The 13,601-nt window shown below is 43.2% G+C and overlaps 1 protein-coding gene across 4 annotated transcripts in view; it reads left to right on the forward strand.

Moving 5' to 3' along the window:
- The window catches only part of LOC306935277 (protein TANC1-like), a gene marked incomplete at its 3' end in the record, with an annotated part of 154,030 nt that extends 144,254 nt beyond the window's left edge, over positions 1 to 9,776 (forward strand). For 3 of the 4 annotated variants that reach the window (XM_079518247.1, XM_079518246.1, XM_079518245.1), the window contains 7 exons: positions 80 to 203; positions 408 to 583; positions 2,256 to 2,388; positions 3,429 to 3,520; positions 5,072 to 5,218; positions 6,525 to 6,625; positions 7,549 to 9,776. In XM_079518247.1, the coding sequence (XP_079374373.1) occupies positions 80 to 203; positions 408 to 583; positions 2,256 to 2,388; positions 3,429 to 3,520; positions 5,072 to 5,218; positions 6,525 to 6,625; positions 7,549 to 9,079 (2,304 nt within the window). Of the gene's footprint in view, positions 1 to 79; positions 204 to 407; positions 584 to 2,255; positions 2,389 to 3,428; positions 3,521 to 5,071; positions 5,219 to 6,524; positions 6,630 to 7,548 lie in introns of those variants that run through there. The other variant, XM_079518248.1, reaches the window with a different exon arrangement.
- Positions 9,777 to 13,601: the final 3,825 nt, after the last annotated feature.

A 13,601-nucleotide genomic window follows, 5' to 3' on the forward strand; every position in this document is an offset into this window, starting at 1 on the left:
GACAGAGTACTGTATGTGTGTACCGTTACCGTACAGTGTGTATATTATATGATCTGGGTGTGTCTGTGTCTTTCTGCAGATTGCAGAGCTGCTGTTGCAGCATGGTGCTGACGTGAACATCAGTGACAAGCAGGGCAGGACCCTACTCATGGTGGCGTCCTGCGAGGGTCACCTGAGCACCGTCGACTTCCTGCTCTCTAAAGGTACGTCCACAGCTCGCCAGTGGTGGAAAATACTTAGGTACAGTACTTAAGTAAATGTACTTAGTTACTTTATACCACTGCAGCTCACCCACACTAATTTATCTACACGGTGCCTACAAACCAGAGAACATTAACTACACTATATGTATTGGTATTGTTGATTTCTTTTATTAGATTTTTCCATGTCTATAATTCTTCCCACAGGTGCTTCTTTAACTTCGATGGACAAGGAAGGACTGACGCCCCTGAGCTGGGCGTGTTTGAAAGGACATACGAATGTGGTGCATTTTCTGGTAGAGAAAGGTGCGGTCATTGACCACACGGACAAGAATGGACGGACTCCCCTGGACCTGGCTGCATTCTACGGGGACGCAGATATCGTATGTGATCATTCATTTTAATCTCTTAAATCTCGACTGAAAGATGATCATATGACCCAGTTGAAAAGCATGGGCACACACAAAATGTCTTTCTCTTTCTCCCTCACACTCAAGGCCTATTCATACTCCACTTTTAGTTGATAAGGTGACCACTGAAACGGTGGTTAGTAAAATTGTAAGAGTATGAACAGGCCTTCACTCTCTCTCTCTTACTCTCACTCACACACACACACACACACACACACACACACACACACACACACACACACACACACACACACACACACGCACACACACACGCGCACACACACACACGCGCGCGCACACACACGCGCTCTCTCTCTCGTTGAACCCAGCATCAGAAAAGGAAGAAAAAAAGGTCTCTCTAACATTCAGGGCAGTAGCGCACTGCCGTGAGTACACACACTGCAGTACACACACAGTCAGTGAACAGAAGCTACTGTATGACGGTGCAGACAAGTTGAGACAACAAACAGACTATAAAGAGCAGAAGTGAGCCCCACGGCTTGAACAAGAGAAACACCACCTTTAGTATTATAAAATCGCTGTCTGAGCTTTGTCCGTTGATCAGTTGTTGACTTTTCACTGTCGCGCTGAGCCCTGGTAATGATCCACAGCTGTTCTTGCTGATTCTCCGACGCAAATGCGAATCTGCGTCGAGATCATCAATTTGTAATTAACTAAAGCTTCATGCACACACGTGAACAACAACAACAACACCACAGCTGGGTGTACTGCTTGCGTTTTCAACCCTTTCACAACTTTCCACTGTCCAGCTTTCCCCTGCTGTTCTCTCTGGGATAGAAGCCCCATTTATATTCTGCAGCACAACAGTGTCGCACGCCTAAAATTGCCGATCCACAAGCTCATGGCGCGGCGTGGATACATGGATGTGACTCGTTGTGAGCTTGTAGATCTGCATCTGCTATGTATTTAAAACGTTTTGGCTAACAATTGCATATTGGATTATATTCATATTATAATAATACATGCAGGCCAGGGTCTTCAATGTTTTTCAGGTCAAGCCAAGGACCCCTTAGCTGAGAGTGAGAGATCAAGCAGGGACCCCCACTATACATAGGCTATTATATGTATGTTAATGTTAGTAACATTAATCGATTAAACGATATTTAATCTCTTACACCTTCTATACTCAAAACCTCAAATTGACCTTTGAGGCATACAGTGTATAATAATTATATACTATTATGATTAGTAATCTAACAATTCCACAATAACCAGCAGGGAGCAGACCCTTTGTTTATAAATTGGGTTGTTTGAGATGCAGAGCTATAATATGAATTTACAGTAAAACAATAAATTCCTTTGAATTTAAATGTAATGAATTTTTACATGTTTTGGGAAATTAACAGAGCTTTAATAAAATACTTTCTATTGTGTTGAATCGCCATCAAATCACACACACACACACACACACACACACACACACACATACACACACACATATACACACACACATATACACACACACACACACGCGCACACACACAAACCTACTTAGCCTTAACTGAAAGCATCACTCCATAATTATTGAATGCATACTGCTTTGGATTAGCCCAGCGCTCTACCACAGGAATGACATTTTATTTGAATGAGTTCTTGTCTCGCCTGGCGTGTTGCTCTTTTGTAGGTCCATTACTTGGTGGAAAAAGGAGCTGTGATAGAGCATGTGGACTACAGTGGGATGAGGCCTCTGGACCGGGCCATAGGCTGTCGGAACACCTCCGTGGTGGTGACTCTGCTGAAGAAGGGTGCTAAGCTAGGTAAGGACTCTGCACATCATTACTAACCATGCTTGTATAGTCTACTGTAGATGCTTGTATTGCTTTTCGATAGAGCCTGCCGTACACAGCAACATTGTGTGTGTTGATCTAAAGTTAAATTAACACTTGTGTGCGCATGAATACTGTGCCTATTGTATTTTCTGCACCCATGCTACTATATACAAATAGGTTTGGGCAATGTTTAGGCAACGGGTTTGTCGCTCAGTTATGAATGCCCACAAAGACAGCTGTTAGTCTGTGAGTCCCTTGAGGGTGAGTTTCCCAACTTCTCTTGGTCTTGGAAGGATGGGATTCTTGCCTTCACAAGTTACTAATGTACTGTAAGTGTACAGTAGTTCAAACTAAGATGAGGGTAATGTCAAGGAATGAGCTCATCAATCGTTGTTCCTTCCTACTCTTTCTTCTGTTAAATGTCAATAGTACAGAGCGGAGTGTGTCCTTCCACTCCTGCCTGAGGTGTGCCGCTAAAGCTAATTAAAGAATGTGACTTAGTTATCACCTTAATGGCATGCGCTGGCCTATCTGGGCCTGCAGCTTATCTGTAGTAGTGCATTCTGCCATGTCACCAAATTGCTAATGGGATACATCTCTTCTCATTTCCTCCAGAGCTCTGTTAACAGCGTATGCTGTGTGTGTTGTTCTAAGAATATGTGGGGATTTTTCCTTAAATCCTTAAGTGCACATACAGTACAGTAACTGCAAAATGGCCTCATTGTGTATGACTCTTATACTGTAATATAATATGAATTCATTCATACAGTATATGCATGACCCTTGTGTCACGTTCCCTTTTCTTTACTGTGACTGAATACTTTTCGCATGCATTCCTTTTCAATCTCTTATCGCTTTCTTTCTCTTAACTGCTTTCAATAACACTAAGGCTACAGAACGTCACCTTATGATCGATCAGGTACAATCTTTAGGTAACTCTAATTCGTACCAATTTCCACTGAATATAGTCATTGTCATGTGAAGAGACCCCCACTGTAACATGGCCTCACTGTGTTCTCTCTGGACAGGGAATGCTGCGTGGGCCATGGCAACATCCAAACCTGACATCCTCATCATCCTCCTCCAGAAGCTCATGGAGGAAGGCAACCTGCTTTATAAGGTACTGTACGCCAGTGTTCCCTAGCCTCGGAAACCTAGACGTTTTATTTCCTAGTGGTTCCCAAACATTTTAGCCCCTTAACCCAAAACAGAAATTAGACCTTCTCCCGGGACCCAAACTAGTGAAAATAGCAGATCTACAAGCTGCGAAGAGATGCGTTGTGAGCTTGTAGATTGGCTATTTTCACTACTTATTTTCTTCTAATTTATGTTGCTTTTATTTCTGCATGAAGTTACTAAGGGGACCCATAACAATGTGGGTTGACAGTGTTGAGTTCAAAGCTTAACTACGTTCAACCTGTTTTTGGTCATGTCTTTATAGGCGAAACATTTCCAGAAAATAATTTTAAAGGATTTTAAGAATCTAGATCAGCTATATTCACAATTTTCAAAGGTAACTCCCGACATAAAGTGATGCGAGCAAGCAAGAGAAATTAATTCAAAAGTGCTGCATGCGACAGCACACAGTGCAGCGATGACGTTCCACCCCTCATATTGTTGGCTCTGTCTCTATTTGAGCAGGTTTTCATGGCCCTGTCCCACCAGTGCACCACCAGACTATTTGTATTGGTTGAGATGTGCTATTTTGATTGTCGAAAGCAAAGGAAATTGGATGTTCAAATGGCAGTGATGAATGGACAACACTGTAGCTTTTCTAGCTTACTTTGCTTCTGACACACTTCATATTTTTATTTCAGGTTTGTTCAAACAGTTTAGTGAGATCCTTGTGGAAGGGACTTATAATAGTAGGTCTCACATACCATTGCTGTCGGGCAGAAACCTTGTATCCCAATATTTCAACTTTTGATGTTTTTTCATAAATGAATGCCCTACCTCGTCGTACCACAGTCTTGCAAACAGTAGCTAAAATTGCTAATCTACAAGCTCACAACGCGTCCAAAGGATGCTGTGTATGCACGCACGCACACTGTAGCTTGATGAAACCGAGACATTCCTCTCCTCATTAAAGTCATAATAATTAGATGTTTACAGCCCCTAGTTATTTTGATTTGTTCAGACTAGTGTCATTGTGACAGGCAACGCTACATATCAGGACAGTTTTTTGCAAAGTTCTGTCGTCTTGGCAGGCTGTCAGGACACGGAGCATCATGTTCCTGTGTACCATCACAAAGACCCAGTCAACAATGTGGGTTACTTATTCAAAACCGATATGATAAAGCACTCAGTGTCATTTTATTCGGCAATCGGCACAAAAAAACAAAAACAAAGTGATTGTATTCTTTTTTTAGCGCCACGATGAATGGATGTGTGTGTCCGGCTCTGGAGCCATGATTGATGCCTGACATTTAGCAGATTTTTGTGGCAGAAAGGGCGATACAGTCAGGTGTGTGTGTACGTGCGCGCACGAGAGATGTTTTATTTGTTGTGGTGCATGTTGGTGTGATGGATGGGGAGGGAGGATTTGAGCTGAGTAGCTGCTCAACAAGTACCTGCCAAACGTCTTTGCCCTCCTCCATCCCCACCTTTGCCACCCTCCTATTGGCTGTAGCCTTTCCTCACTAGTTGCTTTGTCCTCCGTGTGTCCTTCCAGAAAGGGAAGATGAAAGAGGCAGCCCAGAGGTACCAGTACGCCCTGAGGAAGTTTCCTAGGGAAGGCTTTGGTGACGATCTGAAGGCGTTTAAAGAGCTGAGGGTCTCCCTGTACCTCAACCTGTCTCGCTGTCGCAGGAAAACCAATGTAAGCCTCTCCGGATCCACTCCACTATCCATCGGTCAGCTGGACCTCTTCTCCCACTTGGTGTAGCACATGAAACCCTAGCGTTTATTCTTGCCATGTCATAATATGCAAACATTCTGCAAAAAAATATGATCTACAAGCTCAACACGTTGCAATGCGTTGTGAACAAGTAATAGTGCGTTGTGTAGTAGGGGGAAAAAAGGAAGGGACCGATTAGGTCAAAAAAGTATAGGGTTTAAGTGGTTAATCGCTTCAAAAGTAAAGACATTCCACTGTCAACAGTTATTTGATTTGTCTCACCAGTGTCATATGAATATCACGGGACAACAGTAAATAAGGAAAGCCTAGAATAGACCAGCTATTTCACTGGCTGTTTTGAAGTGTTGCACATAAACACAGACATCAGATCAGTAAAATGGTTGAGCTGTGAGGGATTAAATGGGCTGGACAGTGGATTCTAAAGGTTATTCTAGACTCAGTTGCACAGCCCTTGAGTGCCACTTGAAAAATAATTATGTATCAACCGAAGGACTGAGTAGAATAATCAAGCAACTCGGAGATGTGGTTCTGAATTAAATATCAATTGTTTAGAGTAGAGGCAAAAGACCACTCTGTTTCACAATTTTACAGCATATCATACATTTATTGTTGTAAAATTTGTACTTGAAACTGAAAGATGAACAATTTTACAGCATATCCATGGTCATCTTAAGGGCATACCTAACAATAGGTGTTATTTTTTGAAAGAATGGAACTTTCTGATTTCAGATCGAACCTCCAAAATAAAATGACCGAATGACATTTCAGTGCCACTTAAATAATTATATGCTACAGTCTGGTGAGATCATCAGAGAAAAGTGTTGCAATTTCTCATTTATTTACTACGTCATTATGTCAAGTGACGATGTATACATTCCAATGGTGTGCAGCAGCTCTGGCCTAGCAACTAAACAGATACACAGTAGTAACACTTCCCAATGCACTGGAAACCACGGCAGGTATAAATGTTGGATCAACGTATCGTTAATAAGTAGCTAGGCTCTTGACACACAAAACAATGTGTTATGTCGGATAAAACAAATCAGACTGTTGTTCATGAAATTCAAAGGCAATGCTGTTTTTTAGGGAGTTAATCACTAACCATTAGTCAGTATAATAGCTATTGAGCCAATTGTTTGCTATTACAAACTGAAGCCCTGTAGAACGCCATGCTTTGAGGCAAAGGGGTAATTCGTTTTATAATAGCAGACTTGCTTGGATGGATGGGTCATTTTATTGTCATGTATTGATTGTCTTCTCCGTGCAGGATTTTGGCATGGCTGAGGAGTTTGCAACCAAGGCACTGGAGCTGAAACCCAAATCCTACGAGGCGTACTACGCCCGCGCCAGGGCCAAGAGGAGCAGCAGGTAAAGCCATCTAGCACACTGGTTCCCAAACACTGGGTCGGGACCCATTAGTGGGTCGTGGACAAGATTTTATGGGTCCCTTTATTTTTCGTTTCCTACATTTTTCATTATTATTTCAAAACATTTTCAAAAAATATTCCCAAAAAAGCAAAGATTTTCATGAATTAAAAAAAGATTTTTTTTCCCAGTAATTTAAACTCAATGTTAAAAGGGTGGCATTTGTTCCTCAACGTATTGCAAATGTTGTCCTCCTGGTGGTGCTAGAAAAGGCAGATTTCCTCTAGGAGACAATTATTAGGCGACACTAAGTAACTACACCCTAACATACTTTATTAGCAGTACAGTGCACACATTAGCTTGTTGATCTGTTACGTTTGGCACGCAACACGGCTCCTTTGCATTGACTTGTATGTAATCATGCCACTCTAACGATCCTAGTCTGAACGCACCTTTACACTCAATTCCTCTTCCTTGTTTTAACAGTGGTTGGCAGTCAATTAAAAAAACATACAGTACATGCAATCGATGTCTGTGCAGTGTGCACCAGTGATTTGATGTAAATGGCAGAACTTGATGCATCTCGTTAAGGTGATATAATTAACTTAATGAACTCATTCACTGGCTCATAAACGACACAAGCAAGAAGTCGGTGAGAGGTTCTAAACATTTTAGGCTTTTCTTTTTTTTTGCTATTTTGAAAATAGCTGAGCTCTAGATGTAGATCGTCTCTATTTTCATTATTTTTCAAATGTTTTTCAAAAATGCCTAAAAAGTTCAGCCTGGCCTTACCAGCTCCCCAGGCAAGATGGGGCCCTTAATGTCGGTTTCAATGCATTTTCGGGTGATTGCCCAGCCATAATAGAACAGTGGATGCTATCGGTGTGAATTATTATCCACAATGTTTACGTCTTCTCCTCTTGCAGGCAGTTTACGGCAGCCCTGGCTGACCTGCATGAAGCGGCCAAGCTTTGCCCAAATAACCGGGAGATCCGTCGTCTGCTGGTACGAGTGGAGGAGGAATGCAAGCAGATGCAGCGCAGCCAGAGCAAACCTTCGCAACTAGGAGCTGCAGCTACCTCAAACCAGGCCACGGGGGGGCATGACTCTGACCAGGAGGAGGAGCAGGAGGAGTGCTCGGAGCACAGCCTGGCCAGGAGCCTGGATGGCCAAAGAGACATCTTGGAGGAGAACGAGGAGGAGACCTCGCAGGCATGTTGGTCACAGAATATCTACTCCCTCAACAGGGAACTGCCCTCTGACCCTCCTAGCGGCAGCAGCAGCCAGGCTAATCAGAATCCAAGTCCCAGACCTGGCTCACCGCCGACGGGCCCGAGCAGGCTGGCACTTCACCGTTACCCCCGGGAGCACAGAGAGGCGCTGGCCCAGCAGGGTCTTGTTCTACAACCCACCAAGCAAGCCCAGATAGTCAAGACAAACCAACACATGAGCTCCATGCAGGTCGGGGGAGGTGTTGGCCGCTCAGTAGGTGGGAAGTCTCAGTATGCTCCCTCGAGCCCGCTGCCCAGCAGACACATGTCCAGCATGCTTAAGGCTGGCCCGGGCATCGACATCAGCCCTTTACCACCAGCGACTGAAGAGCCTGTTTATGGGGACCGTATGTCACTGGCAGCTGCTTCCACTTCCATGGGTCACAACTGTGATGAGAGCATACACTTGTCCCAGGCCTCCTACCCCTCCTTCAGCAGCTCCAAAGGCCAAGAGAGACTGTCTGCTCATTCTGCGTCCTCCTTGGACGGGTTGGTCTGCACCGGCCCTGGGCCTCAAGGTAACCACGTGGACTTGGGAAAGGAAGGTGGGTGTGGTGCGGCGGCAGCAGGCAGCAGCATCAGAGTGTCCAGCTCCACCAGCAGTCTGGCCTCCAGCAGTAGCTTGTCGGACAGCGGCAAGCTGGGCCCCGACGTCCGCACCAAGACTGCAGACAAGACCAAGCACAGCCAGCAGGCCAACTCTACCGCAGCAGAATCATACAAACCTAGACCCTTCATGGGCCTCAAGGACAAGACGGCACGTTTTCATCCGCCGCCAATCCAGCAGCACCAAGGGCTGCAGAGTCATCCGAGCTTGCATGCCTCCGGCCGCAGCTGGCAAAACCACTCCACAGAGGGACTGGTGTGTCATAACATGGGCCTGCAGCCGGTCAACTGTGAGCTGCCCTATGGCAAAATGGTGAGCTCATACCAGGAGCAGCACAAACCTCCACCACCTCAGGGTGCTTTGGCCATGGGCAGCTTACAGAATGGAATGCATGTCAAGGAGTTCACAGAGAAGTTCTGCCAAGCCGCCACCTGTTACAAAGAATCCAAGCCAGCCATGGCGATGGCGCACACATTTATGGACGGCAAGCCCAAGCAGCCTGGCCTCACACGAGATAATCCCAACATCCACGTAACGTCAATGAAACCAAAGCGATCGTTTATAGAGTCCAATGTTTAGTGATGTTTATCAGCAAAAACACATAACTGGAGGAAGATTTTACCAGCCCTAGAAAGAATGTTTTCGTTTGAAGCCTTTCAAAGAGAATGCAAACAACGTATTCTGGAACAAAGGCATTGTGGTGGTTGCTTTTCTCTCCTCCTTCAACTATCGCTTGTTGCTGTCTGCTTCTGTCACAAGACAGCATTCTCCCTCATTCAGCCAAGCTGGAGACATTGCACTGACGAGTGAAGACAGTCATATTCAGACAAAACAGCGACGGCAAGCACTTTATACGCATTTAGGCCTTTCAAGTGCTTAAAACGTATTCGATTACAGCGAATTGTTATTATGAATATATTAAGTGAGTAAGTGGGGTTTGAAAAATGTTCCTTGTGCCCATGGTGCTGAGAGATGAGGAATAGAAGGTGTTCTGTTCACATGGGAGATGAATGGATGGGCATTCCTGTGTTCTTATAAGGATGAAGATCCTCATGTTATGTACATTATATAAATATGTATTTTTTCCCCCTTCTTTTGAGTGAAGGTCTATGTCAAGTGTATTGACCAGTTCAAAATTCTGTGTATTTTGAGTTTTATTTTATGCACATTTTGTTTTTCCGGATGTTGTTAAAGTTTAAAAAAATGTATTTGTTAAATATGTTTGTACATTCTATAAATCGGCCATATTAACAATGAAAACTAAATCCTCTCCGTACCTGCTTGTTGTTGCTGTCTAGTTTAATTTATTTACAGCGCCCGCCGCCTATGGCTTGGTTTATTGTAAAAGCAATATATTTTATATAGTTATTTTTGCACAGCTACTAAGACATTTTAAGATCCTCTCAAAATATTGGTTTAGTGCATGCTACAATTGCAGTTTCTAATAAAGAGTAAAAAGAAAATTCTATTAAACATTTTTTGGCCACAGTGCCATCAGCTCTATTTTAATAATGTATGTAACTTGCAATTGTTGCCCTGTTTTCAGTATTGTGAGCTGTATTAGCTGTGATCACATACTGTTATAGAACATTACTGCCACAGCCATCATTGGGGAAATAAAGACCCACAGAGGAAATAAACAAGACTGCTGGCTTTCATTCTAGCATACTTGCACATAATTCAAATTACGACCATTTTTAATGTTAGGAGATTTATCATTATTCACATAAAGGTAAAATGGTAAATGGTGCATTTATATAGCGCCTTTATCCAAGGCGCTTTACATAGATTGTGCATTACCTTTACCCATTCACACACACATTCATACACCAATGACGGAGGAAACCATGTAAGGCACCAACCTGCACATCGGGAGAAATTAGGAGTTCAGTGTCTTGCTCAAGGACACTTCGACACTAACTCTGGGGGAGCTCTGGTTCGAACTGGGAACCTTGCGGCTCTACCCTGAGCCACCGCCGGTAAACATTATATAGCTGTTTGGCTTCCTAATTAGTTACTGTACATGCCCGCAGATCTTATTTTATGCATAGGAATGCTGTTAACTCATAGCGCCAATGTTTCTCTATATACATGACGGGCAGCGAGGCGAGCAGGGAATATTTTTCTTATTGGCTTTCCACACGTTTGTTTTGTCGTATTCCGGTTCTTCATGTCGTAACATCGGGGCGTTTCGAGACGGTGTGATAAATAAGAAATGATAAGTCATCACAGACTGGTTTGTTATACATCTTACTCTTATACCAAGATCATGGGGCCAGGTGTCAATCAACCTGTTATAAACAAGGAGCTGGGCTTTCACTCAGTATATCTACCATAACCAGGCAGCTGAGCTGACATTACTAGCTGTGCTGTGGGCCTGTGGCCACTGGCTAGTCAACAAACATGCTAGCCTGGAGAAGAGAAGAGTGTGAGAGATATTTCAACATTTGCTTCTGAGTGAGTATGGATGCTATCTGAGAACTGTAATGGACATTTATAGTTGAAGGATAGGATGTTTGTTGTGGTGTTTTGATTGGTGTGCATATGGTATGTTGTTTTTTCATGTTTTTCTTTTTTTTTAAATCCTCCAAAAACATGAACAACGACATACTATAGTACAGGCCTATGTCTTCCGAAACCATGAACTATGTCGTTTTTTCATGTTTTTCATCATTTTTTAAAAATCCTCCAAAAACATGAAAAACGACATAGGCTACTATAGTATGTCTTCCGAAACCATGAACTATATATAGTATGTCGTTTTTTCATGTTTTTCATCATTTTTTTAAAATCCTCCAAAACATGAAAACAACATACTTTAGTATGTCTTCCAAAACCATGACCTATATATGTCGTTTTTTTCATGTTTTTCATCATTTTTAAACGCCCAATGCATTCTCAATGGCAATAGCACAAACTTTGGCATGCTACTAGTCCTACATACTTACACCTAGAAACCCCATTCAAACCTATTTAGGTTCATCCTACGGTACATTTCAAAGACGCCTGAAAAGGAGTCTTTGAAATGTTTCATAGTTTTAGAAATATAGTGCTTTCAAATTTGAGACATTTATAATGGGGCTCAATGGCAGCTCTATGGCACTTCAAAAAGTCACTTTCACCTAGAAACTCCATTCACACTTTTTATAATTCAGCTTACTGTGGGCACACATGCTGGAACTTTTTACTTTTAAATGTTTTGTAGTTTCTGAGTTATTTAACTTAAACGCCCAATGCATTCTCAATGGCAATAGCACAAACTTTGGCATGCTACTAGTACTAGTCCTACATACTTACACCTAGAAACCCCATTCAAACCTATGTAGGTTCATCTTACGGTGGACATGTTTGCCTGAAAATGAATCTTTGAAATGTTTCATAGTTTTAGAAATAAAGTGCTTTCAAATTTGAGTAATTTATAATGGGGGTCAATGATTCATTTTTGTTTAAATCCTCCAAAAACATGAAAAACAACATACTATAGTATGTCTTCCGAAACCATTAACTATATATAGTATGTCGTTTTTTCATGTTTTTCATCATTTTTTTTAAAATCCTCCAATAACATGAAAAACGACCTACTAGTACAGTATGTCTTCCGAAACCATGACCTATGATAGCAGCTTATTACAGAGAGCCACCATGCTCTCTGAGAATCTCCTCAGCTTAATTTCCATTGTTCTTCTGGGTGTTATTCTCCAAGATGTGGTCCACAGTGAAGAGTAGAAGGAACTCAGCGTGACGAAAAAGCGTGACGAAAAAGCGAAAAATCCTCAAATCCTCCAAATTGAAACGGTGTGCTATATAGTATGCCGTCCTAGACCATGGGCTATAGCCCAAGGTCTTGGAGTGATTTTCAAATCCTCGAGCTGCTTCCGAGGGTTGTGGAAGGCGATTATCCCTCAGGTAACAAGCGTCAAACCCAGGACTGATCTGTGCTGGCAGTGCTACAAAAACAACTACCACCTGAGCCGAAGTGTGAACATAAGCGACGAGAAGATGGCAGAAAAGCACCAGGAGCAAATCGATCACCTGGCACGTGCTCAGAGAGAGCGTCAGTTGTACCAGGAGATGTCAGCTGCCGCTAAGAAGATCTGTGAGGATGAGGAGCTGTCTCTAGGCCCCTCCACACATGCAAGCAGGAACATCACAATGCACTACAGCTTTGATTTCGCAGGTAAGAATGATTCTCATCCTCACTATTGTTGACTGTGTTTGATTTGATGATGCCACTACATTTCCACACTCACTCCAGAGGGCCTTGCATGTTACTGTCGTAGCAATGTCCATTCTGTATTCAGTCAGGATATTGATTTTAATGTATATATTTGTTTTTTCTATGTTTCTTCTCTCAGGTGCACTACCCTTCATCTGCTCTCCAGGTTAGCCCATTGTTTTTCGTCACTGCACGCAAGTGTGGCCTTTTCGGTATCCACTGTGAAGGATTGGCGAAGCAAGTGAATTACCTGATTGATGAAGGCATGGCATCAGGAAAAGGCAGCAATGCAGTCATCAGCTACTTGCATAATTATTTCAACAACTATGGAGTTGGAGAAAAATACGTTGACCTTCATTGTGACAACTGCAGTGGCCAAAACAAAAACAACTTCATGCTCTGGTACTGTGCGTGGAGAACCATTCACAAGCTCCACTTGAAGCTGGGAATCCACCTGCTGATTGCTGGCCACACCAAGTTTGTTCCTGACTGGTGCTTTGGACTGTTCAAACAAGTCTACAGGAGGAGCAGAGTTGACAACTTGGCAGACATCGCGACAGTGATGGCTAAAAGCTCTGAGGAGAAGGGAGTGAACCTCTCCCAGCTTGTTGGACATGAAGATGGGACAGTGCTTGTTGAAGGCTTCGACTGGCAAAACCACCTGACTCCCTACTTCCGCAAACTCCCACAGATAAAGAGCTACCAGCACTTCAGGTTTGACACCACAAAGCCTGGTGTGGTGATGGCCCAAAAAGACCGTGACTCAGAAGTAGTGGAGTTTCAGCTGCTCAAAGATCCCACTGTCTTACCCCCAGTACGTGGTCTTCCAGTACAACCCCCACCTGGACTGGACACAGCCCGTCAGGAATATCTTTTTAAAGAAAT

This window comes from Electrona antarctica (genome assembly GCF_951216825.1).
Source record: "Electrona antarctica genome assembly, chromosome: 13".
In the NCBI taxonomy this organism is placed as follows: domain Eukaryota; kingdom Metazoa; phylum Chordata; class Actinopteri; order Myctophiformes; family Myctophidae; genus Electrona; species Electrona antarctica.